At 42.4% G+C, this 27,480-nt stretch overlaps 1 protein-coding gene and 1 long non-coding RNA gene across 2 annotated transcripts; one reads left to right on the top strand and one right to left on the bottom strand.

The window, feature by feature from the left end:
• Positions 1-878: 878 nt before the first annotated feature.
• Positions 879-1,944, top strand: LOC144584280 (uncharacterized). The gene is made up of 2 exons (XR_013538424.1): positions 879-1,013; positions 1,567-1,944. It is a non-coding gene; the product is annotated as an uncharacterized LOC144584280 (long non-coding RNA).
• Positions 1,945-2,208: 264 nt separating this feature from the next.
• BLOC1S3 (biogenesis of lysosomal organelles complex 1 subunit 3) lies at positions 2,209-3,826 on the bottom strand. Its single transcript, XM_020812552.3, has 2 exons — positions 3,700-3,826; positions 2,209-2,984 (listed from the first exon to the last, which is right to left on the bottom strand). Exon 2 carries the CDS (start codon positions 2,971-2,973, stop codon positions 2,392-2,394), a length of 582 nt encoding a protein of 193 aa, XP_020668211.3. The 5' UTR covers positions 2,974-2,984; positions 3,700-3,826; the 3' UTR covers positions 2,209-2,391.
• Between the last annotated feature and the right edge of the window lie 23,654 nt (positions 3,827-27,480).

Here is a 27,480-nt window from a genome sequence, read left to right as displayed (position 1 = left end):
TTCACTGTTACAATAATTCCAGGCATTTTCAGTTTGTCTGATCCTGAAAACTTTATTTATCTACATTTTTTTCTATGTTTTATATGCATAAAATCAGTTTTGTAAAATCCAAAAGTCTTAGAGTTCTGAAAAAAATTGTAGGCACAAATGCTTAAATATATGAACACTGAACATAAGTTATAGACAAATACATCCTTGAAGTGATCTTTTACTTCCTAAATATATCAGAGTATGTTAAACATAAAAATATATTAAAGTAAATACTGTTCAGCCTTTGAGATTACTTAGACACACATAGAAAAAAAATACTAAATAATTTCTGATTTGCATTTTCCAAATTCAGGAAAAACCTACATTTATATTTTAACATAAATGCATGAGGGCACTATTGGATTACACAGGCCAGTTTTATCTAAACTTCACATTACATTATTGTAAACTCTGTTCATGATAATCTGATATATAGGTTTACAAAATTTAACCACAAAAGGAAAATACTCATTCAGTTTGACTAATGTAATGCAGTCTATGTGAGGCTTCCCTTGAGACCGACCCAGATCCGGAACGCAGCTGCCAGGTTGGTGTCAGATGTGAGTAAAATTGACTCCATCTCCCCATTCCTGGCTTTCCTGTACTGGTTACCGGTGACATTCAAGAGCATCGTCCCAGGCAGCAGCCAATTTCTGCTACCTGTCCAATTATAATTTGAAGGTCTCAGTCCGTTTGTCCTACAGTGTTTTGACTTCACTTCATTATTGCACACATGAGGTATCAAACCTTGACTATTTCATTGCTTGCCAAAAGTTCCTTTCAAAAGGTAGCAATCTCATTTCTGCCATAAAGCTTTCCTCTGAAATGGTATCTCCTTTTCCTTCAGAATTGTTCTCAACTTTTTATTTCCCCCAGGTATCTGCCTGTGGCCAGCATATCTTGAATTACTGCCACCGTCTTCCTCCTTGTACTGTAAGGAGGGTATCCGTCTCAGGAGACTTTGCCGTATGTGGGATACAGATGTGAGTCGCTTTCCTCCCCTCTTTTATGTCATATTTAATGTTCATACTGTTCCTCTTCCATTCACAGTTCAGAAGCAGGCACATTTGCTCACATCAGTCTGATTTATCCTCTTTCTCCTCCGGTCTGGAAGTTCCTGGCCATTCTTGCTGGCCATTCACCCGGTGCCGGCCTTTTCTTGCACATCACCCCTCGGGGCATGCCGGATCCAGTAAAGAAGATTCACCTGTGCATTTCCATGAGTAGATTCCCTGTGTTGGAACTTGTGGTGAATCTCAAGGAATACGAATTCTCCCGAAAGTCTTGTCCTCAGATGCTTTCAAGTGCCTGTTCCTTCTTTGCTGAGAAGATGGGCTGAGGTCCCCCATGTAGTTCTCAGCACTTTCACCAGAGTAGAGGTCTCAGGGCTGTTTGACAGGAATATATGAGAGAAGGTGATAAGAAACACATACAATTATGCAGTGTCAATCGGACTGGTGCCTCTCGCATTGCTTCTATGCATCAGGATTTAAAACTCAGTGCAACTCAAAAGTTTGTCTTGATTTCTATCACTAGATGCGGATGAATCCTGGCAATCTGAAGAAGCCCCAGAGATGTAAGAAGCTCAGAGCATTTCCCTCTTTCGGGACCGAAAGGAAATAACTGGAGCTATTTTAACAACTGCTTGAAAGTTAGGGGCTAATGTAGTGCTTGATACAGGGCTAACTGTGGCTAATCTTGCATGACTAAAATTGCATCTGAAATTTTAATCCAGATAGTTTTGCCTTGCACTTTTTATTTCATCATTGCCTTGCTTTGTATTAGAAATTCATTTATCTTTTTCTGATTTTTTTAAAATATTTCATGGGTTTCTTTTATATTTAATAGATCTGATTCCCTGTTTGCTGTGATTTTAAATAATCTTCAAATAAATTGCACCTATGAATAAACTCAGATAATCTCTGGTTACTCTTTTGGCACACTGGGGAAATAAAAGACCTCATTTTTAGATATAATGTCTTCTGGGCAAGCTAGGGAGATCAATTTCACAAAGCATTAGCAGCTTCTGTTAATGAAGATTCAACGGAAGCCTTTTCATGACAGGAGGGAAACGAGCAGGGGTGGGTCAAGAATTATGAGGGCAGTTTAACGACTAAACAACAACAACAATAATTTGCTCTGAAAATATAACAGGTATCAAGGGGCAAAGAAGAAAAATGCATATCAAAAGCAGCTTTATTTTAGATGATTACAGTATTAGTATATTAACCCTGATTTCAAGTGCTGTGGTTTAAAGCAAGAACAGACTGCATAAGCTTGGGGTGAGGGCAAAAGTCAGCTGTATCACAGTTTCTTATGGCATGTTGCAACCAGGTTGCCTTGGTATAATTCCATAGCCTACTAGGTGTAATGAACTGGAGGTAGTTCTATCTGGATATCAGGCAGAAGGTTGCAGCTGGTGATGATGTCTATTTTGTCAGCCACCGACCGTAGGTCCTCCAAAGCTAGTCGGATGTTGTGCGAGGCGTTAATGATGCCATTTTGGGAATTAGCAAGCTGCCCAGTAATGGTCCCGATCTCTTTGACAGCTGTCTGGTAGACCTGCTTGATCGTGTGGCTGACGTCATAGTACAAGCGGGCGTTGCTCTCAATCAGCTTCTGCTGCAGCAGGGTGCTGTAGCGCCCACGGTGTCGGAGACGGAGGGCAGGCTTCTCTTCAACCGCCGTGGGAGACCCCAGATCCTCGTTCCTGAAGACAATCAGCGGAGGCAAATCTGGGCTGATCAAGTTTGGGTCTCCTTTTGGCTCCCGGATACATGCATCCTCTTCTTCCTCATCTGTTTCCGAGGCCTCTCCAGCCACTTTCAGCCCAGAAAGGTTAGGGAAGGAAGGCTCGGGCACAGAGGAGAGATATACCTCTTCCTCAGAATCAGTCTCTGAGGCTTCTCCTTGAACGACCGTTTTGTCCCTTGGGGTGGTCATTTTCACATCACCTAAAGAAAGAAAAGAGGCAGTTAAAGAGTTGGGAATTTGGAAGAGGAAATACTGAGTTCAAATGGAGTGATCTTATAAGAACCTGGGCATACAGATGACGACTGACATGTGACAGATAAAAAGATAAGCATCTTTTTGTAAAATAATATCATGTAAAAGGAATGTAGGGTAACACATTTAGTCCACCGAATTCAGTATTTTGACACTGACTGATAACAACGGTGCTCCAGGTTTGAAGAAGGACTCACTTCCCAGATTCACCCAAAAATCTCTGGTATTGCCCAGGGAGAATAACCCATAATAACCCATGCAAGAAACAGACCAGACCCCACTCTGCAGCCCTAAATAGGCAAGGCTAAGAATATTCAGGATGGGGACGGTGGCCTGGAGAACAGCTTCTCCTAGTTAAATAGCAGTACCATTAATCATAATCTGAGAGCAATTGCTTCCTATATTACTTATTTATTTAAAATATTTTTGCCCTGCCTTTCTCCTGAAAAAAAGGACCCAAAGCGGCTGATATCATGAAAAGACAGTATTTAAAGCTTAAAAACAGAGTATACAAAGGTAGCTTCCAGGGTGAAAAGGTAATATTTAAACCCAAAAAGAGAGAGATCAAACCCATATCACTCTAAAATATAAAGGCAAAATTAAAAAAAAAAACTAAAAAACAGAATCAAAGCCATTTTGAAACCCCTCTCGCTTTGCCCTTACCTTTACCCAGCAAAGACCCGCAAGCCTCTGAACCAGGAAGTAGCCTCGTTCCCTTTGGGGGGTCACATGACGCCGCGGGAGGTCACGTGGACGCGACGCTCCCAGGCCCTGACGTTCTAACTCCGCCCCACCTCCTTCCCTGCTCTTCGAAGCAGAGAAGGGAAAAGCCTCCTTTTAGCGGAGCGTGGCGCGCATGCGCGTCGTGAGCCCAGGTTTTAGTGGAGGGGGGGCGCATGCGCGTTGTGAGTCCAGCTTTTACAGTCGGAGTGCATTCTCAATAAATAAATAAATAAATAAAATAATAAAAGTGGCAACGTGTTGTGTGATTGTCATCGTTCAGCTGTGAAGAAGCCGTTCCCCGGGCGGGCTGCGTTGGAAAGCAGCCGCCAGAATCATGCTGCGCCCATTTCCTGTGTAGAAACAATAAATAAAATAAGAAATATGTTTCATGGCTACCCCGGGCTCCTCGAAAATACTTTCGGTTTCACTTTTGCAGGAAGCCCCCAAAAGGGCAAGACAAGGGTCAGATCTGCTCCAAGGATGGGATCAGAAGAGATTAGTGGAAGGGGAGAAACACCCCCCTCATGAGCAAATGACAGATGTTAAGGTGGCAGAAGTTGATTTCTTTTTTTAAAAAATAGGGATATTTTTCCCCCTATGCTTTTTGGAAGCTGTCATGAAAGCCTTGCCTCCCTCCCCCCCAAGACTCTAGAGAAAAGACTGGAAAGTAATCAGGATTTATTTCCACACACATTGCCTTCTCTCCCCTTGCAGTTTAATCCCGCCGCTCTTTAACTGATACAAGGTGGTCGGTGTTTATTGGAATAAAAAATCCTTTAAAACGTTAAAAGTAACGTCATTTATTTATTATTTATTTATTTATTTTATTTATATCCCGCCTATCTAGTCGCGAGGACTACTCTAGGCGGCTTACAACAACGTTAAAATACAATAAAAATAAACAACCAATACAAAAACAGGTAAAAGAGAAAAAAGACAATAAAGAGATAAGAAAATCAAAAAATGGTTTTATGAGAAGGCCTGCCGAAACATCCAGGGGATGTACTAAACGGATGATCACTGAAAGGGATGATCGGGATGATTGCCTGCAGTTCACCTCCAAGCCGCTAGATGTCACTATCTTTTTTCACTCAAGCTCAATTTAAACAAATAATAACCAACATAAAGCTTGTAAATATGTATGACTAATCTAAAAATGGGTTATTAGTGCATATATGTATACCTGGCACTGGTCTCTATGCGTTTCCTGTGGGATGACGGCTGTATCTTTCTGATTTACGTGGGATGATGGGGTTATTAGTGCATATATGTATACCTGGCACTGGTCTCTATGCGTTTCCTGTGGGATGACGGCTGTATCTTTCTGATTTACGTGGGATGATGGGGTTATTAGTGCATATATGTATACCTGGGACTGGTCTCTATGCGTTTCCTGTGGGATGACGGCTGTATCTTTCTGATTTACGTGGGATGATGGGGTTATTAGTGCATATATGTATACCTGGCACTGGTCTCTATGCGTTTCCTGTGGGATGACGGCTGTATCTTTCTGATTTACGTGGGATGATGGGGTTATTAGTGCATATATGTATACCTGGGACTGGTCTCTATGCGTTTCCTGTGGGATGATGGCTGTATCTTTCTGGTTTACGTGGGATGATGGGGTTATTAGTGCATATATGTATACCTGGCACTGGTCTCTATGCGTTTCCTGTGGGATGACGGCTGTATCTTTCTGATTTACGTGGGATGATGGGGTTATTAGTGCATATATGTATACCTGGCACTGGTCTCTATGCGTTTCCAGTGGGATGACGGCTGTATCTTTCTGATTTACGTGGGATGATGGGGTTATTAGTGCATATATGTATACCTGGGACTGGTCTCTATGCGTTTCCTGTGGGATGATGGCTGTATCTTTCTGATTTACGTGGGATGATGGGGTTATTAGTGCATATATGTATACCTGGGACTGGTCTCTATGCGTTTCCTGTGGGATGACGGCTGTATCTTTCTGATTTACGTGGGATGATGGGGTTATTAGTGCATATATGTATACCTGGGACTGGTCTCTATGCGTTTCCTGTGGGATGATGGCTGTATCTTTCTGATTTACGTGGGATGATGGGGTTATTAGTGCATATATGTATACCTGGGACTGGTCTCTATGCGTTTCCTGTGGGATGACGGCTGTATCTTTCTGATTTACGTGGGATGATGGGGTTATTAGTGCATATATGTATACCTGGCACTGGTCTCTATGCGTTTCCTGTGGGATGACGGCTGTATCTTTCTGATTTACGTGGGATGATGGGGTTATTAGTGCATATATGTATACCTGGCACTGGTCTCTATGCGTTTCCTGTGGGATGACGGCTGTATCTTTCTGATTTACGTGGGATGATGGGGTTATTAGTGCATATATGTATACCTGGCACTGGTCTCTATGCGTTTCCAGTGGGATGACGGCTGTATCTTTCTGATTTACGTGGGATGATGGGGTTATTAGTGCATATATGTATACCTGGGACTGGTCTCTATGCGTTTCCTGTGGGATGACGGCTGTATCTTTCTGATTTACGTGGGATGATGGGGTTATTAGTGCATATATGTATACCTGGCACTGGTCTCTATGCGTTTCCAGTGGGATGACGGCTGTATCTTTCTGATTTACGTGGGATGATGGGGTTATTAGTGCATATATGTATACCTGGCACTGGTCTCTATGCGTTTCCAGTGGGATGACGGCTGTATCTTTCTGATTTACGTGGGATGATGGGGTTATTAGTGCATATATGTATACCTGGGACTGGTCTCTATGCGTTTCCTGTGGGATGACGGCTGTATCTTTCTGATTTACGTGGGATGATGGGGTTATTAGTGCATATATGTATACCTGGCACTGGTCTCTATGCGTTTCCAGTGGGATGACGGCTGTATCTTTCTGATTTACGTGGGATGATGGGGTTATTAGTGCATATATGTATACCTGGGACTGGTCTCTATGCGTTTCCTGTGGGATGACGGCTGTATCTCTCTGATTTACGTGGGATGATGGGGTTATTAGTGCATATATGTATACCTGGCACTGGTCTCTATGCGTTTCCTGTGGGATGACGGCTGTATCTTTCTGATTTACGTGGGATGATGGGGTTATTAGTGCATATATGTATACCTGGGACTGGTCTCTATGCGTTTCCTGTGGGATGACGGCTGTATCTCTCTGATTTACGTGGGATGATGGAGTTATTAGTGCATATATGTATACCTGGGACTGGTCTCTATGCGTTTCCAGTGGGATGACGGCTGTATCTTTCTGATTTACGTGGGATGATGGGGTTATTAGTGCATATATGTATACCTGGCACTGGTCTCTATGCGTTTCCAGTGGGATGACGGCTGTATCTTTCTGATTTACGTGGGATGATGGGGTTATTAGTGCATATATGTATACCTGGCACTGGTCTCTATGCGTTTCCAGTGGGATGACGGCTGTATCTTTCTGATTTACGTGGGATGATGGGGTTATTAGTGCATATATGTATACCTGGGACTGGTCTCTATGCGTTTCCTGTGGGATGACGGCTGTATCTCTCTGATTTACGTGGGATGATGGGGTTATTAGTGCATATATGTATACCTGGGACTGGTCTCTATGCGTTTCCTGTGGGATGACGGCTGTATCTTTCTGATTTACGTGGGATGATGGGGTTATTAGTGCATATATGTATACCTGGCACTGGTCCCTATGCGTTTCCAGTGGGATGACGGCTGTATCTTTCTGATTTACGTGGGATGATGGGGTTATTAGTGCATATATGTATACCTGGGACTGGTCTCTATGCGTTTCCAGTGGGATGACGGCTGTATCTTTCTGATTTACGTGGGATGATGGGGTTATTAGTGCATATATGTATACCTGGGAATGGTCTCTATGCGTTTCCTGTGGGATGACGGCTGTATCTTTCTGATTTACGTGGGATGATGGGGTTATTAGTGCATATATGTATACCTGGGACTGGTCTCTATGCGTTTCCTGTGGGATGACGGCTGTATCTTTCTGATTTACGTGGGATGATGGGGTTATTAGTGCATATATGTATACCAGGCACTGGTCTCTATGCGTTTCCTGTGGGATGATGGCTGTATCTTTCTGATTTACGTGGGATGATGGGGTTATTAGTGCATATATGTATACCTGGCACTGGTCTCTATGCGTTTCCAGTGGGATGACGGCTGTATCTTTCTGATTTACGTGGGATGATGGGGTTATTAGTGCATATATGTATACCTGGCACTGGTCTCTATGCGTTTCCTGTGGGATGACGGCTGTATCTCTCTGATTCACGTGGGATGATGGGGTTAATAGTGCATATATGTATACCTGGCACTGGTCTCTATGCGTTTCCTGTGGGATGACGGCTGTATCTCTCTGATTTACGTGGGATGATGAGGTTATTAGTGCATATATGTATACCAGGCACTGGTCTCTATGCGTTTCCTGTGGGATGACGGCTGTATCTTTCTGATTTACGTGGGATGATGGGGTTATTAGTGCATATATGTATACCTGGGACTGGTCTCTATGCGTTTCCAGTGGGATGACGGCTGTATCTTTCTGATTTACGTGGGATGATGGGGTTATTAGTGCATATATGTATACCTGGGACTGGTCTCTATGCGTTTCCAGTGGGATGACGGCTGTATCTTTCTGATTTACGTGGGATGATGGGGTTATTAGTGCATATATGTATACCTGGGACTGGTCTCTATGCGTTTCCTGTGGGATGACGGCTGTATCTCTCTGATTTACGTGGGATGATGGGGTTATTAGTGCATATATGTATACCTGGGACTGGTCTCTATGCGTTTCCTGTGGGATGACGGCTGTATCTCTCTGATTTACGTGGGATGATGGGGTTATTAGTGCATATATGTATACCTGGCACTGGTCCCTATGCGTTTCCAGTGGGATGACGGCTGTATCTTTCTGATTTACGTGGGATGATGGGGTTATTAGTGCATATATGTATACCTGGGACTGGTCTCTATGCGTTTCCAGTGGGATGACGGCTGTATCTTTCTGATTTACGTGGGATGATGGGGTTATTAGTGCATATATGTATACCTGGGAATGGTCTCTATGCGTTTCCTGTGGGATGACGGCTGTATCTTTCTGATTTACGTGGGATGATGGGGTTATTAGTGCATATATGTATACCTGGGACTGGTCTCTATGCGTTTCCTGTGGGATGATGGCTGTATCTTTCTGATTTACGTGGGATGATGGGGTTATTAGTGCATATATGTATACCTGGGACTGGTCCCTATGCGTTTCCTGTGGGATGACGGCTGTATCTTTCTGATTTACGTGGGATGATGGGGTTATTAGTGCATATATGTATACCTGGGACTGGTCTCTATGCGTTTCCTGTGGGATGACGGCTGTATCTTTCTGATTTACGTGGGATGATGGGGTTATTAGTGCATATATGTATACCTGGGACTGGTCTCTATGCGTTTCCTGTGGGATGATGGCTGTATCTTTCTGATTTACGTGGGATGATGGGGTTATTAGTGCATATATGTATACCTGGGACTGGTCTCTATGTGTTTCCAGTGGGATGATGGCTGAATCATTCTGATTTACGTGGGATGATGGGGTTATTAGTGCATATATGTATACCTGGCACTGGTCTCTATGCGTTTCCTGTGGGATGATGGCTGTATCTTTCTGATTTACGTGGGATGATGGGGTTATTAGTGCATATATGTATACCTGGCACTGGTCTCTATGCGTTTGCTGTGGGATGATGGCTGTATCTTTCTGATTTACGTGGGATGATGGGGTTATTAGTGCATATATGTATACCTGGCACTGGTCTCTATGCCTTTCCAGTGGGATGATGGCTGTATCTTTCTGATTTACGTGGGATGATGGGGTTATTAGTGCATATATGTATACCTGGCACTGGTCTCTATGCCTTTCCAGTGGGATGATGGCTGTATCTTTCTGATTTACGTGGGATGATGGGGTTATTAGTGCATATATGTATACCTGGCACTGGTCTCTATGCGTTTCCTGTGGGATGATGGCTGTATCTTTCTGATTTACGTGGGATGATGGGGTTATTAGTGCATATATGTATACCTGGCACTGGTCTCTATGCGTTTCCTGTGGGATGATGGCTGTATCTTTCTGATTTACGTGGGATGATGGGGTTATTAGTGCATATATGCATACCTGGCACTGGTCTCTATGCGTTTCCTGTGGGATGATGGCTGTATCTTTCTGATTTACGTGGGATGATGGGGTTATTAGTGCATATATATGTATACCTGGCACTGGTCTCTATGCGTTTCCAGTGGGATGACGGCTGTATCTTTCTGATTTACGTGGGATGATGGGGTTATTAGTGCATATATGTATACCTGGCACTGGTCTCTATGCGTTTCCTGTGGGATGATGGCTGTATCTTTCTGATTTACGTGGGATGATGGGGTTATTAGTGCATATATGTATACCTGGCACTGGTCTCTATGCGTTTCCAGTGGGATGATGGCTGTATCTTTCTGATTTATGTGGGATGATGGGGTTATTAGTGCATATATGTATACCTGGGACTGGTCTCTATGCGTTTCCTGTGGGATGACGGCTGTATCTTTCTGATTTACGTGGGATGATGGGGTTATTAGTGTATATATGTATACCTGGCACTGGTCTCTATGCGTTTCCAGTGGGATGACGGCTGTATCTTTCTGATTTACGTGGGATGATGGGGTTATTAGTGCATATATGTATACCTGGCACTGGTCTCTATGCGTTTCCTGTGGGATGACGGCTGTATCTCTCTGATTCACGTGGGATGATGGGGTTATTAGTGCATATATGTATACCTGGCACTGGTCTCTATGCGTTTCCTGTGGGATGACGGCTGTATCTCTCTGATTTACGTGGGATGATGGGGTTATTAGTGCATATATGTATACCAGGCACTGGTCTCTATGCGTTTCCTGTGGGATGATGGCTGTATCTTTCTGATTTACGTGGGATGATGGGGTTATTAGTGCATATATGTATACCTGGCACTGGTCTCTATGCGTTTCCTGTGGGATGATGGCTGTATCTTTCTGATTTACGTGGGATGATGGGGTTATTAGTGCATATATGCATACCTGGCACTGGTCTCTATGCGTTTCCTGTGGGATGATGGCTGTATCTTTCTGATTTACGTGGGATGATGGGGTTATTAGTGCATATATATGTATACCTGGCACTGGTCTCGATGCGTTTCCTGTGGGATGATGGCTGTATCTTTCTGATTTACGTGGGATGATGGGGTTATTAGTGCATATATGTATACCTGGCACTGGTCTCTATGCGTTTCCTGTGGGATGACGGCTGTATCTTTCTGATTTACGTGGGATGATGGGGTTATTAGTGCATATATGTATACCTGGCACTGGTCTCTATGCGTTTCCTGTGGGATGATGGCTGTATCTTTCTGATTTACGTGGGATGATGGGGTTATTAGTGCATATATGTATACCTGGCACTGGTCTCTATGCGTTTCCTGTGGGATGATGGCTGTATCTTTCTGATTTACGTGGGATGATGGGGTTATTAGTGCATATATGCATACCTGGCACTGGTCTCTATGCGTTTCCAGTGGGATGACGGCTGTATCTTTCTGATTTACGTGGGATGATGGGGTTATTAGTGCATATATGCATACCTGGCACTGGTCTCTATGCGTTTCCAGTGGGATGACGGCTGTATCTTTCTGATTTACGTGGGATGATGGGGTTATTAGTGCATATATGTATACCTGGCACTGGTCTCTATGCGTTTCCAGTGGGATGACGGCTGTATCTCTCTGATTTACGTGGGATGATGGGGTTATTAGTGCATATATGTATACCTGGCACTGGTCTCTATGCGTTTCCTGTGGGATGATGGCTTTATTTTTTTAGTGGTCCCTCAACATGGAATATTAATTCGTTCCAGAACAGCAAATATATGTTGAACCCATAAATATATGGAAAACTGGTAATCTGTTATGGACCCATCAAACATGTAATCCCAGTATAAAAGAAAATAAATAAATGAAGGAATGTAAGCACACAAATAGGTCATAGAAACAGCTACTTGCCAAAAAAGTAGCAATTGTGTTCAAAGCAATTCTTTTTTTTTTTTTTTAGTATGGAGCTCATGACTTGCCTGTTACCATTCACAGCACAGCTGCTATGTTTATTTTATATAAGGAGTATTATTTGTTTGCAGCTTATCAGGTGCTTTCACCTGCCTTGGTGCTGGCTGTTCTGTGGCCGGCTCCAATGGCCAGGTGCTAGACATAGCAGGAAAGGATAAGACTACAGCTGAAGTCTGTATCTGATATCTCCCCATAGTGTACTCAGGTTACAGCGTAGCCAGCAGTGTACAGCAGCAGCACAGTTTAGCTTTAAAGGGTACCAGACACCTAGGACAGGCTTCCCCAATAACCCCAGTGGATTAAACTAGAGGTTATAAGATATAATTTATTATATTGATTATTTATATTGTTACTTTGTTGTATTTTTTGTGATTGCTTATTGATCACTATGCAATAAGGATTGTGTAATTTGCATATCAACCCAGCATTTGTCTGCATCCATTATCGGGTTTTTTATTCTTGTCTATTTATTGTCTGTTTATTTAATATTTAATAAAATGTATCATTTTTAATAAAGGCTGTAGTTTATGTCTTTTTTTTAGTGCATATGATCTAGTTTGACATATTGGCCCATATATTTGACCGTATTGGTCAGTTGTTTATAGGTAGTATATTGTAATTAGTATATTGTAATGCAGTATTGCTATCAAGCGGTCGCATAGTCTAATCTAGTCCCATAATGGGGCTAAAAACAAAACAGAATTAAAACACAATATTTAAAAAATGAAATAACCCTAAACCCAAACCGTAGGCCCAAAACCTAACCCTAACAATAAACCCTATGTTTAACCCCTAATCTTAACTCCAACTACAACCCATAACCATAATTCAACCTTCCACATGAGTTGACCTCATGCCCGTCAAACTTTCACAGTTAACCTAACGGCCATCGATTAAACAGCTGGAACTGCTGTGTTGATAATCCAGGTATCAGTACAGCGCACTCTTACTTTAGGCACATACTGTGATAGAACCTGTAACCCTGCATCACCTGTCTGTGAAGGCAAGCTGAGACCTATTGTACCACAACCAGTTTTGTCTGTAATAGCTGATTTACTCTCAAGGGTGACAGGTTAGTTTATTGGGGATCTGGCCGTCTATGGCCAGTAGGTCAATTCTCCTTAGGTCAACTGTGGAAAGTCGACAAGCAGAACATCGGCTCTTGTGCAAGATTGACTATATAAAATGATCGACTTGCAGAAGATCGTCTGTTCTGCAAGGTCAACCTCCACAAGGGTAATATTCTGACTGTCGAGTGTCCTATCATCGATATTATGAAATTAACCTTTAAAGGTTTGTGGTTAGGGTTACCCTAACCATATACTGGGATGACTCGCTGCAGGACCAACTCCCATTTGACTCCTCCTATATTTACCAATGCACATTCTGGCACACTCAATGCGCACGTGATGTGCAAAGAAAATTGATGGATCTTATGGTCAAATAGAAGGAACATAAGATTCAACGAACGTTGAGCGGGAGTGCGCGTTTAAACAACATCTTACATAAAAATATACTGTGACCACACGATGCATGATGTCATCCTAGTGTATGGCCAGCATTAGAGTTCAAACTAACAGATCTAGTTTATTGTTTTATCTATTATGGACAGTTTGTGATGCTGGAAGTTGTGGTTCTGCTGGAATTATTCAGTATAGCCAGTCTTTGAGAAAAATTATTTATTGAAACCATGCAGAAGAAGTTCATACAGTGTTTTTGCAACTATTTCACTGTATCCATTAGGATACCACACTAAAAGGTGTCAGACAGTTCCCTAACAGATGCTGTAAGAAAGCCACAGCAATCCCATGGGGGACAATAGAGCAGTGTGAATCCGGCCTACTCCGGTGATATCTCAAGTTGGACAGAAGGTCAGCAGGTTGGCTTGTCTGATGAAGAGTTGGTTAGATTTATGCCGCGCTGTTTTAGTTGGACAAACAGGTTTGATGGATGAAAGTTTGGAGGGTTGTGGTTAAGTGAGGCTAAGTCCACACCAGGTCCGTGCAGCCTCCGTTCGTGCTGCACGGACCTAGCACGGAATGTAGACAGAACACCGACGGAGCATTCTTCCGCCGATGTTCCGTTCAAGCCTATGGTTAGGCTTGTACGGAAGATCGACGGAAGAATTGCTGCATTCTCCGTCTATGTTCCGGCTAGGTCCGTGCAGCCCGAACGGAGGCTGCACGGACCTAGTGTGGACTTGGCCTTAGTCTGATGTATGGCCAACATTAGACATTGTATGCAACCATTTTTGAATCCCTTGTTAGGCTCTGTCCCCTTGCAGACACCCACTCCCCCCCACCCCCCTCATTCTGAAGGAAAAAAAAATATTGCATGACACATTTTTTATTCCATTTAAAAATAACAAAATTTTATGGACTTACAGAACCCCCAAAGAAGTCTACAGAGGTCACGTTTGTTCAGTCTGTATACACATGCAGACGGAAGAAATATGCCCATTCAGTCCGCTGAGCTGTTCTGGATGGAAAAGCTCTGCAGACTTTGTAAACACCAGTGTGGACTCAGCCTAAGCATTATTAAAGTATATCAAGTTCTTTGTGGGGGATTCTCTCTTCTTATCTTTGTCTACCTCTTGATAATTTCTGTTAATTATTCTGACCTGTTTATGACCTCCATGTATCTTTACCAATATACAACAATCTGGTCACATGTCCTTTCTGTGAGATGCAAAGAAGATACATTTAATTGAAAGCATAAAACCCTGTGTGATGCAGAGGTAAGTCAGATCTGTTGGACCTCTGAGATCTTTGAAGGTGCTCATAACTCCAGCTACTTGAGTATTTGTTACTGCTGAAAACTGGTCTTTGGAATTTTTCATCATGGCCAATAGACCATTTTTACAACATCTTCAAGAAGAACTCACATATGAATACATTTCTGATCTTATTGAAAAAGTATTCAAAAATGATATATCTGGTGAATGTGTCATGCACCAACCACCAGTGGCTCCAAAAGGAGGAGAAGTCTACATTTTTGTGGCTCTGGAAAGCCTACACAAGAATGACTATTCAAGGGACCAGTACAGATGGATCTCACGTGGAAACAACAAGCAGCAAAAATGGTTTATTGAAATGCAACTATACAAAGCGTAAGTACACTTAGTGTAATCTTTTTATGTTAGTTACAATAGTATCCTTTTGTTAATTATATATATATATATATATATATATATATATATATATATATATATATATATATATATATATATATATATATATATATATATATATATATATATATATATATATATATATATATATATATATATATATATATATATATATATATATATATATATATATATATATATATATATATATATATATATAATCCCAGTGGTGTGTGTGTGTGGCTGTGGCCAAAACTACCTCTGACAGCCAGCAGGTGGCAGCATCAGAAAGGGCATGTTAAAAAAGGGCTCTTGCCTCGGGAAGTAACTCACTTCCCCTGAGGAGGCCTGGGCTAGGCCGAAGCGCATGACAAGAACCTTTTTAACATCTTAAGTAGCTTGATTTGACTAGAATGCACGAGTATCCTGCACGGGTTAACTTGTTTATATACACACACACACACACACACACACACACACACACACACACACACACACACACACACACACACACACACACACACACACACACACACACACACACACACACACACACACACACACACACACACACACACATATACGGTCTCCATGGTGGTTTTGAACGCTCCTTCCATTGTGGCTGCTTTTGCATTAGTGCTGGAAAGGTACAGGTTTTTGTAGGACCCTTCCAAATGGGGACACCTTGGCGCTCGGTGAAAGGGTTCGACTTAAATGTAGGTGCCATGAGCCCCATTCATTCACTTTTGCCAGTTGGTAAGCTGGTGTTACATATTGTTGCAATACATGCTTATATCTTGGTACATTTAGCAGTGTGTCACTATAAGCATATATTGCAGCAATATGTAAAACCAGCTTACTGACTGGCAAAAGTTCAATATAGGCGTCATGAGCTCCTCTTTTTAAGGCAAACCCTTCCACTGAGCTCTATGTTGTCCCTGTTAGGAAGGGTCCTACAAACACCTGTCCCTTTTGCAAACTAATGCAAGAACTGCAATAGCAGCTTGGTTAGTTTAATCCATTAGACTCTGCCTGTTCTCCAATGTATGCTGTGACGCCCAGAAACCGTGTGTTCTACAAAACAAAAGCACATGTAGCCCAAATCCCATCGGCTCCATCATGGGCCTTTTTTTGCGGTGTACCAGCACATATTGTGCAACAACAAGCAAAATTCCGTGTGAACACTGCCTCAGTGTACATCATCATTATTATTATTATTATTATTATTATTATTATTATTATTATTATTATTATTATTATTATTATTATTATTATTATTATTATTATTATTATTATTATTATTATTATTATTATTATTATTATTGTTTATTACATTTTTTTATGTTGATAATCATTAAAGAAGTTTTGCTCAGTTTTAAACTGTATTTTACGCATTTGTTTTCTAGGTATTTTGCAATAAAGGATCCTAATGGCAGAGGAAAAAATGTATTTTGTCGTTCAAGAAAAATGTATGGAAATATATCACGGGACGAAAGAAAAACATTGTAATAATTCATTATCTTGGCGATCATTCACTTTATCACCCTACTCAACATGGTAATGCGAAATCTTTCCGACCATTTATACCATCAACACCATCATTATTTGTGGAAGGAAGGTTAGAGTGTATTAAACATAATGCTCCTAAAAAAATATATTCTGAGATGCACAGTAAAGCGTCTGCAGAAGGAGATAATGCGAGAATTGCAGTAAACCGTCCCAGAGATTTGAAACAGATTCAAAATCTAAAATACTCTGAAGACCTTAAGAAGAGGAATAAAGATGATTTGTTTGCAACACTACAGCTTGCTTACCAAATAGAATTTATTCGAATTATTAATTTTTTTCCAGATCTTGTTGTATTAGCATGGAAAAAGGAAATAACAGATCTAGCAAAAGACCTTTTAACCATGGCACAAAATGATCCAACAACTAATCAGATGATTTCCTATGATACAACATTCAACCTTGGTGACTTCTATGTTTCTAGTTTTGTACTAAGAAATACTATTTTACAAAATGATCCAATTTTTCCTGTTGCGTTTATGATTCATGAACGGAAATTTCAAAAACACCATGAAAAATTTATAAGTGAACTTTCACCTAGTCTAGACCTGAGCAGCATTAAACATATTCCTGTGGTAACTGATCGTGAAAAAGGAATAATTAGTGCATTCAATAAAGTTTTACCCAACATTCCACTAGTTTTGTGTGGAAATCACATCCTAAAAGATGTTGAATTTTGGGTAAAACGTGCTGGTGGAAAAAAAGACGACATCAAAGTTTTAAAAGATCACATTGAACAGTTACGAAATGCAGAGAGCAAAGAAGAGTGGGTAATTAAATATGAGCAATTTAGAATACTGTGGTCTGAGTCTTTTAGCAATTATTTTGAAAAATACCTACATGAGCCAATGTTTCAATTTTGAAGCAGGTTTTATACCAAACAGTTTCATGCATTTAAGAACAAAACATCAACCAATAATGTCAGTGAAAGTATGAATCGCATTTTAAAGGATGCAACTGATTGGAAGGAACTACCGTTGGACAGCATTCTACTTTGTTTTGAACATCTACAGACATTTTATTTGTATGAGTTCGAAAGGGCTCAATATGGCCTTGGAAAATTTAGACTAAAAGCTACATTTCAAGATCTTTTGAAAAGGCCAACAGAACATACACAGTTTCCAGACTACTTACCCATAGAAAAAATTGTTTTTAAGGTAAAATCACAGAATCCGGATACAACACCAACTATAAATAAACAATCATGTCAAAGAATGACACAGACTTCCATAGCCAATTGTGAAGGAGTGAGTCTGAGTGTGCCGTCCTCCGAAAGAAAGGAACAGTCAGAGGAGAGTGGCTGCGTGGAGGGCGTCCTGGTTGAGATAGAGCAGGACGAGGGAGTGAAGAGGAGGCCCACGGAAGTCTGCTTGGCAGATGAAGAAGGGGTGGAGTTTGATTTAATCATGTGGGAGGACATAAAAGAGGGGGAAAAGGCGCGGGAATTCAGTTGGCTGGGAGAAGGAGCGCTAGCAGGATACGTAACCCGAGGGGTTCAGACGGAGCCCATGCTTGGGGCTGAGGGGTTTGGAGACTTCGCGCGCGACCTTCCTAATTGGGGACAAAGACGAGGCATATCGCCCGAACCATTACCTCCTGGTCGTAGCGGCCGCGTATACGACCCACTGGAATGGATAGTATCGGTCTACCCACGGAATTTCCTTGGTGGCCGGAAGGTGATCAGGCCGGGGCCCGAGTTCCAGCAGAGGCCATTGGAGGGAGATTGGGCCCCGTTACGACAGATGACGGATCGGGAGCATTTTGGCCCGGCCCCCTGGTAGACTTCAGCGAGAGTGGGGAGCCGCGGCCCCCTAAACGTTATCATTTGTTGTCTGATGATGTTCTAAAGGACCCATTTGATCCCGTTGAGTTGCATGTTTGTTCTAATAAACTTGTTAATTTTGAAGAAGACTCGCCTCCGCGCCTGTTTCCCGCCTTTACCACTCAGCCCCCCCCCGGCTACCGTACCCACTTATCACACCAATTTATGTATAGAAAGAAATTTAGTTTCTCTGAATACACAGTTACAGGTGTTTATAGTTAAAAATCCTTTTAAAAAAGAAGTGCATTCTGTCTTTTTATCCCCAAAGCCAAGTTGCTCATGTAAAAGCTCTGGTCTCTGCTTTCATATAATCGCTGTGCAAAAAGCTACTGGAATTTTTATACAAGACACTTTTTCATACTGCCTATCAACATTAAGAAAACAAGCAAGAAAAAAGCGCTGCGAGGGAAAATCAGGTCGCAAAAAACCACGCAAAGAAGATTATGCATATATAACAGAACCAGCGCCTGATTCAATGCTTGCACGTAGTACACAATTTGCCACAAAAGAAGAAACATCCATTATAGAGTTGTCATCAGAAAGTAATTCTGTTGATTTAATTGTTGAGGATTTCCCATGTCCAAAAAACACAAGTACCCCAAAGAAGATAAACATTCAGAAAGAGAATTATCCCTGGCACAATATTGAAGGCGACTTTGACATCCGCACACCATGTCTAAAACCCCAGGCTTGGCTGGAAGGAGACATTTTAGACTCTGCATTAATAAACATTATAAAGTCATCTGCTCTTTCCAGCTGTTGTTTTGCTGTGCCAACCCATTATTTCCATGCTGTGGCCAATGGAGGGTACTTGCCTTTTTTAAAACTGGCAGATCATATGTCCCTTTTAAACTTTGATGCCTTACTTTTTCCTATAAATACAGACCTATCTTTGTATGGTGGAGGGGTACATTGGCTTTTAGCTGTTGCTGATCTTCGCCAGAAGAAAGTAATAATACTGGATTCATTGTCAAACAATGCATATGACAAGTATTGCCAAATAATACAAAAAATACTTTATGGCATTTATGCTTTATGTTCAAATGTACAGTATCTAGAGACTGAATGGACCTGGATAGTAAGTGCAGACTGCCCAAAACAAAACAATGCCTATGACTGTGGATTACACGTTTTAATCCACACATATAGCATATGTAATGGACTTCAATATATAAAAATTTTTGACAGTTTAAAAGTGCGAAAGTGGCTAGATGCAGTGGTGAAACTACTGGATTACCAGCACATGGAAAAAAAAGGAGAAAAAATACACCAAAGAATATCACAAAAAATGTTAATTTATAATCCACCCATGATACAACTAATGGAAAGAAATACAGAAGAGGACATAAGAAATTTTGCATCCCACTATGGCAGTGCAGAAGGTTGGACAATGTGCTCATCAAGCCATTGTTTTCTAGACTTAGAACACGAAGAGAAACAAATTTTTTGTGTCATATGTCGAAAGTGGTATCACCAAAAATGTGAAGCATCAAAAGGAAGAATACTAACATATTATATATGCTTACAATGCAAAAGAGATAAAATACCTTCTTAAAAATTGGTTTACATAAAATGTTTATACAGGAAAAGCTTACCTCCCACCACTTGATAGAGATTGTACTACATCTCACTAATTACTTGCTTTGTTATTTTATTCTTAAACAGTATTAAAAAAAAAAGTTTGTACCAATTTTTTGCTTGTGGATTACTCTGTTGCATTTGGGGGTGTATACAGTATATCGGAGCATATTTGTGTGGTTACATGTGTGTATGTATACATCTATGTAGATGACAGATGATCATGAGCGGTGGGGACACTTTAACCCCTTCCTGATACATTTGTTTTTTTCTGAGCGTTCGTTTTTTCATCCTCGCCTTTCAAGAACATAATATTTATTTATTTTTTTGGTCTACGACCAAAAGGGGCTTAAGGGTTTGTTTTTTGTGCTTGTACTTTGTGTTCACATTGTTTATTTTAGCCTGTAATGTACTAAGAAATCAGTAAAAAATTACTATGTGGGGTAAAATGTGGAAAAAAAATGCAATTATGCAATTTTTGAGAGTGGTTACTTTTTTTGGAGTTCATAGTTCGTATAAATGACAAGTTGTCTTTTATTGTGCAGGTTGATACTATTCCAGTGAAACCAAATATGTGTAGTTTTTGGTACACTATGGTTTTAATACCTAAAAAAAAAACCTTATTTTTATTTTTTTATGCTCAAAATTAACAGAATTTTACAGACATTTATGGAATCCTCATTAAAGTCTATGGGTGTCCCTTCTGTTGTGTGTGCATAAGGAGGAAAACAAAAAAAAATTGGTCCATAAAGTGCCACTCAGCTGTTTCAGACGGAACAGCTAAGCAGAACTTGGAAACTCCAGTGTGGACCCAGCCTTAAACATGTTATACTATATTAAAGACCTCCATACACTACGGCGATATCTTGGACCACCAATGAGACTACCCCCCCCCACTTTTCACATATATGAAGCCTATAGTAGACCACATTACACACACTAGCCAACAATGTTTATGGCCTGGACTACTTTACCCACTATAAATGCATTTCAGTCACACAAATGACTATTTCATTTTCTCAAGAAATATATACTATTCTAAATAGTCCAATGTGTTAGCAGAAGAAATTGAAGTTCCATATAAGTGTTGAAATTATTTACCCCATCATCCCACGTAAATCAGAAAGATACAGCCATCATCCCACTGGAAACGCATAGAGACCAGTGCCAGGTATACATATATGCACTAATAACCCCATCATCCCACGTAAATCAGAAAGATACAGCCGTCATCCCACAGGAAACGCATAGAGACCAGTGCCAGGTATACATATATGCACTAATAACCTCATCATCCCACGTAAATGAGAAAGATACAGCCGTCATCCCACAGGAAACGCATAGAGACCAGTGCCAGGTATACATATATGCACTAATAACCCCATCATCCCACGTAAATCAGAAAGATACAGCCGTCATCCCACAGGAAACGCATAGAGACCAGTGCCAGGTATACATATATGCACTAATAACCTCATCATCCCACGTAAATGAGAAAGATACAGCCGTCATCCCACTGGAAACGCATAGAGACCAGTGCCAGGTATACATATATGCACTAATAACCCCATCATCCCACGTAAATCAGAAAGATACAGCCGTCATCCCACAGGAAACGCATAGAGACCAGTGCCAGGTATACATATATGCACTAATAACCCCATCATCCCACGTAAATCAGAAAGATACAGCCGTCATCCCACTGGAAACGCATAGAGACCAGTGCCAGGTATACATATATGCACTAATAACCCCATCATCCCACGTAAATCAGAAAGATACAGCCGTCATCCCACAGGAAACGCATAGAGACCAGTGCCAGGTATACATATATGCACTAATAACCTCATCATCCCACGTAAATCAGAAAGATACAGCCATCATCCCACTGGAAACGCATAGAGACCAGTGCCAGGTATACATATATGCACTAATAACCCCATCATCCCACGTAAATCAGAAAGATACAGCCGTCATCCCACAGGAAACGCATAGAGACCAGTGCCAGGTATACATATATGCACTAATAACCTCATCATCCCACGTAAATGAGAAAGATACAGCCGTCATCCCACTGGAAACGCATAGAGACCAGTGCCAGGTATACATATATGCACTAATAACCCCATCATCCCACGTAAATCAGAAAGATACAGCCGTCATCCCACAGGAAACGCATAGAGACCAGTGCCAGGTATACATATATGCACTAATAACCCCATCATCCCACGTAAACCAGAAAGATACAGCCGTCATCCCACAGGAAACGCATAGAGACCAGTGCCAGGTATACATATATGCACTAATAACCCCATCATCCCACGTAAACCAGAAAGATACAGCCGTCATCCCACAGGAAACGCATAGAGACCAGTGCCAGGTATACATATATGCACTAATAACCCCATCATCCCACGTAAACCAGAAAGATACAGCCGTCATCCCACTGGAAACGCATAGAGACCAGTGCCAGGTATACATATATGCACTAATAACCCCATCATCCCACGTAAATCAGAAAGATACAGCCGTCATCCCACAGGAAACGCATAGAGACCAGTGCCAGGTATACATATATGCACTAATAACCCCATCATCCCACGTAAACCAGAAAGATACAGCCGTCATCCCACAGGAAACGCATAGAGACCAGTGCCAGGTATACATATATGCACTAATAACCCCATCATCCCACGTAAACCAGAAAGATACAGCCGTCATCCCACTGGAAACGCATAGAGACCAGTGCCAGGTATACATATATGCACTAATAACTCCATCATCCCACGTAAATCAGAAAGATACAGCCGTCATCCCACAGGAAACGCATAGAGACCAGTGCCAGGTATACATATATGCACTAATAACCCCGTCATCCCACGTAAATCAGAAAGATACAGCCGTCATCCCACTGGAAACGCATAGAGACCAGTGCCAGGTATACATATATGCACTAATAACCCCGTCATCCCACGTAAATCAGAAAGATACAGCCGTCATCCCACTGGAAACGCATAGAGACCAGTGCCAGGTATACATATATGCACTAATAACTCCATCATCCCACGTAAATCAGAAAGATACAGCCGTCATCCCACAGGAAACGCATAGAGACCAGTGCCAGGTATACATATATGCACTAATAACCCCATCATCCCACGTAAATCAGAAAGATACAGCCGTCATCCCACTGGAAACGCATAGAGACCAGTCCCAGGTATACATATATGCACTAATAACCCCATCATCCCACGTAAATCAGAAAGATACAGCCGTCATCCCACTGGAAACGCATAGAGACCAGTCCCAGGTATACATATATGCACTAATAACTCCATCATCCCACGTAAATCAGAAAGATACAGCCGTCATCCCACAGGAAACGCATAGAGACCAGTGCCAGGTATACATATATGCACTAATAACCCCATCATCCCACGTAAATCAGAAAGATACAGCCGTCATCCCACTGGAAACGCATAGAGACCAGTCCCAGGTATACATATATGCACTAATAACCCCATCATCCCACGTAAATCAGAAAGATACAGCCGTCATCCCACAGGAAACGCATAGAGACCAGTGCCAGGTATACATATATGCACTAATAACCCCATCATCCCACGTAAATCAGAAAGATACAGCCGTCATCCCACTGGAAACGCATCGAGACCAGTGCCAGGTATACATATATGCACTAATAACCCCATCATCCCACGTAAATCAGAAAGATACAGCCGTCATCCCACTGGAAACGCATAGAGACCAGTGCCAGGTATACATATATGCACTAATAACTCCATCATCCCACGTAAATCAGAAAGATACAGCCGTCATCCCACTGGAAACGCATAGAGACCAGTGCCAGGTATACATATATGCACTAATAACCCCGTCATCCCACGTAAATCAGAAAGATACAGCCGTCATCCCACAGGAAACGCATAGAGACCAGTGCCAGGTATACATATATGCACTAATAACCCCATCATCCCACGTAAATCAGAAAGATACAGCCGTCATCCCACTGGAAACGCATAGAGACCAGTCCCAGGTATACATATATGCACTAATAACCCCATCATCCCACGTAAATCAGAAAGATACAGCCGTCATCCCACAGGAAACGCATAGAGACCAGTCCCAGGTATACATATATGCACTAATAACCCCATCATCCCACGTAAATCAGAAAGATACAGCCGTCATCCCACTGGAAACGCATAGAGACCAGTCCCAGGTATACATATATGCACTAATAACTCCATCATCCCACGTAAATCAGAAAGATACAGCCGTCATCCCACAGGAAACGCATAGAGACCAGTGCCAGGTATACATATATGCACTAATAACCCCATCATCCCACGTAAATCAGAAAGATACAGCCGTCATCCCACTGGAAACGCATTGAGACCAGTGCCAGGTATACATATATGCACTAATAACCCCGTCATCCCACGTAAATCAGAAAGATACAGCCGTCATCCCACAGGAAACGCATAGAGACCAGTGCCAGGTATACATATATGCACTAATAACCCCATCATCCCACGTAAATCAGAATGATACAGCCGTCATCCCACAGGAAACGCATAGAGACCAGTCCCAGGTATACATATATGCACTAATAACCCCATCATCCCACGTAAATCAGAAAGATACAGCCGTCATCCCACAGGAAACGCATAGAGACCAGTCCCAGGTATACATATATGCACTAATAACCCCATCATCCCACGTAAATCAGAAAGATACAGCCGTCATCCCACTGGAAACGCATAGAGACCAGTCCCAGGTATACATATATGCACTAATAACTCCGTCATCCCACGTAAATCAGAAAGATACAGCCGTCATCCCACTGGAAACGCATAGAGACCAGTGCCAGGTATACATATATGCACTAATAACCCCATCATCCCACGTAAATCAGAAAGATACAGCCGTCATCCCACAGGAAACGCATAGAGACCAGTGCCAGGTATACATATATGCACTAATAACCCCATCATCCCACGTAAATCAGAAAGATACAGCCGTCATCCCACAGGAAACGCATAGAGACCAGTGCCAGGTATACATATATGCACTAATAACCCCATCATCCCACGTAAATCAGAAAGATACAGCCGTCATCCCACAGGAAACGCATAGAGACCAGTCCCAGGTATACATATATGCACTAATAACCCCATCATCCCACGTAAATCAGAAAGATACAGCCGTCATCCCACTGGAAACGCATAGAGACCAGTCCCAGGTATACATATATGCACTAATAACTCCATCATCCCACGTAAATCAGAAAGATACAGCCGTCATCCCACAGGAAACGCATAGAGACCAGTGCCAGGTATACATATATGCACTAATAACCCCGTCATCCCACGTAAATCAGAAAGATACAGCCGTCATCCCACTGGAAACGCATCGAGACCAGTGCCAGGTATACATATATGCACTAATAACCCCGTCATCCCACGTAAATCAGAAAGATACAGCCGTCATCCCATAGGAAACGCATAGAGACCAGTGCCAGGTATACATATATGCACTAATAACCCCATCATCCCACGTAAATCAGAATGATACAGCCGTCATCCCACAGGAAACGCATAGAGACCAGTCCCAGGTATACATATATGCACTAATAACCCCATCATCCCACGTAAATCAGAAAGATACAGCCGTCATCCCACAGGAAACGCATAGAGACCAGTCCCAGGTATACATATATGCACTAATAACCCCATCATCCCACGTAAATCAGAAAGATACAGCCGTCATCCCACTGGAAACGCATAGAGACCAGTCCCAGGTATACATATATGCACTAATAACCCCATCATCCCACGTAAATCAGAAAGATACAGCCATCATCCCACTGGAAACGCATAGAGACCAGTCCCAGGTATACATATATGCACTAATAACCCCATCATCCCACGTAAATCAGAAAGATACAGCCATCATCCCACAGGAAACGCATAGAGACCAGTCCCAGGTATACATATATGCACTAATAACCCCATCATCCCACGTAAATCAGAAAGATACAGCCATCATCCCACAGGAAACGCATAGAGACCAGTGCCAGGTATACATATATGCACTAATAACCCCATCATCCCACGTAAATCAGAAAGATACAGCCATCATCCCACAGGAAACGCATAGAGACCAGTGCCAGGTATACATATATGCACTAATAACCCGTTTTTAGATTAGTCATACATATTTACAAGCTTTATGTTGGTTATTATTTGTTTAAATTGAGCTTAAGTGAAAAAAGATATTGCCATCTAGGGGCTTGGAGGTGAACTGCAGGCAATCATCCCGATCATCCCTTTCAGTGATCATCCGTTTAGTACATCCCAACATCCAGGTCTTTAATAGATTCTTGAAAGTGCCCAGCGAGGGAGCTCCGCGAATGTCAGGAGGTAAGTTATTCCACAGGCGAGGAGCCACCGCCGAGAAGGCCCTATTTCTTGTTTTCTCTTTCCGGGCCTCCCTCGGGGTTAGGCTCCTCAGCCTCACCTCCTGGCTCGCCCGTGTGACCCGGGTAGAACTTGGTGGGAGTAGGCGTTCCGCCAAGTATCGAGGCCCTAAACCGTTTAGGGCTTTATACGTAAGCATTAGCACTTTGAAGTCGATGCGGAACCTGATGGGCAGCCAATGCAATGCGGCCAGAGTGGGCGAAATATGTTGGAATTTTTTCACTCCACTAAGTAATCTGGCCGCCGCATTCTGCACCACCTGTAATTTCCGCAGCAGCCTCAAAGGAAGCCCCACGTAGAGCGCATTACAGTGGTCTAATCTTGAGATTACGAGCGCATGTACTAAGGTGGTGAGCGCCCCCACTTCCAGGTAGGGCCGCAGCTGGGCTATCCGCCTAAGGTGAAAAAAGGCGGTGCGGACCACCGATGCCACCTGTGACTCCATGGAGAGCACCGGGTCCAGATGGATCCCCAAGCTGCGTACCCCATCCCTAGCAGGGAGAGTCACCCCCCCAAAAGAGAGGGAGTTACCCAAATCCCCGACTGTGGGGGGGCCCACCCTCAGCACTTCCGTCTTGTCCGGGTTCAGCCTGAGCCCGTTCTCCTGCATCCATTCCAGTATAGTCCCCAGGCAGCGCTGGAGGCACAGGACGGCTTCTCCTGCGGTTGGCAAAAAGGAGATGTAGAGCTGCGTGTCGTCCGCATACTGGTGGCACGAAGCTCCACACCCCCTGATGACCCCACCCAGCGGCCTCATATAGATGTTAAATAGCATTGGGGAGATAATCGACCCCTGTGGAACCCCACAATTGAGGCTCCACGGGGCCGAGACCCTCTCCCCAAGCTGGACTCTCTGGGGGCGGTCCTCCAAGAAGGAACGGAGCCAGGACAATGCCAGGCCACCTATTCCCAACTCGGAGAGCCTCCCCAGGAGGATACCGTGGTCAATGG

Source organism: Pogona vitticeps, chromosome 9 (genome assembly GCF_051106095.1).
Source record: "Pogona vitticeps strain Pit_001003342236 chromosome 9, PviZW2.1, whole genome shotgun sequence".
Taxonomy (NCBI): domain Eukaryota; kingdom Metazoa; phylum Chordata; class Lepidosauria; order Squamata; family Agamidae; genus Pogona; species Pogona vitticeps.
Note: the sequence above shows the minus strand (reverse complement) of the source record. Positions and strands in the feature narration are given on the sequence as shown.

What these genes read in the sequence shown, in the direction of transcription:
- BLOC1S3 (XM_020812552.3), bottom strand. Translation starts at nt 2,973, where the DNA reads ATGACCACCCCAAGGGACAAAACGGTCGTTCAAGGAGAAGCCTCAGAG.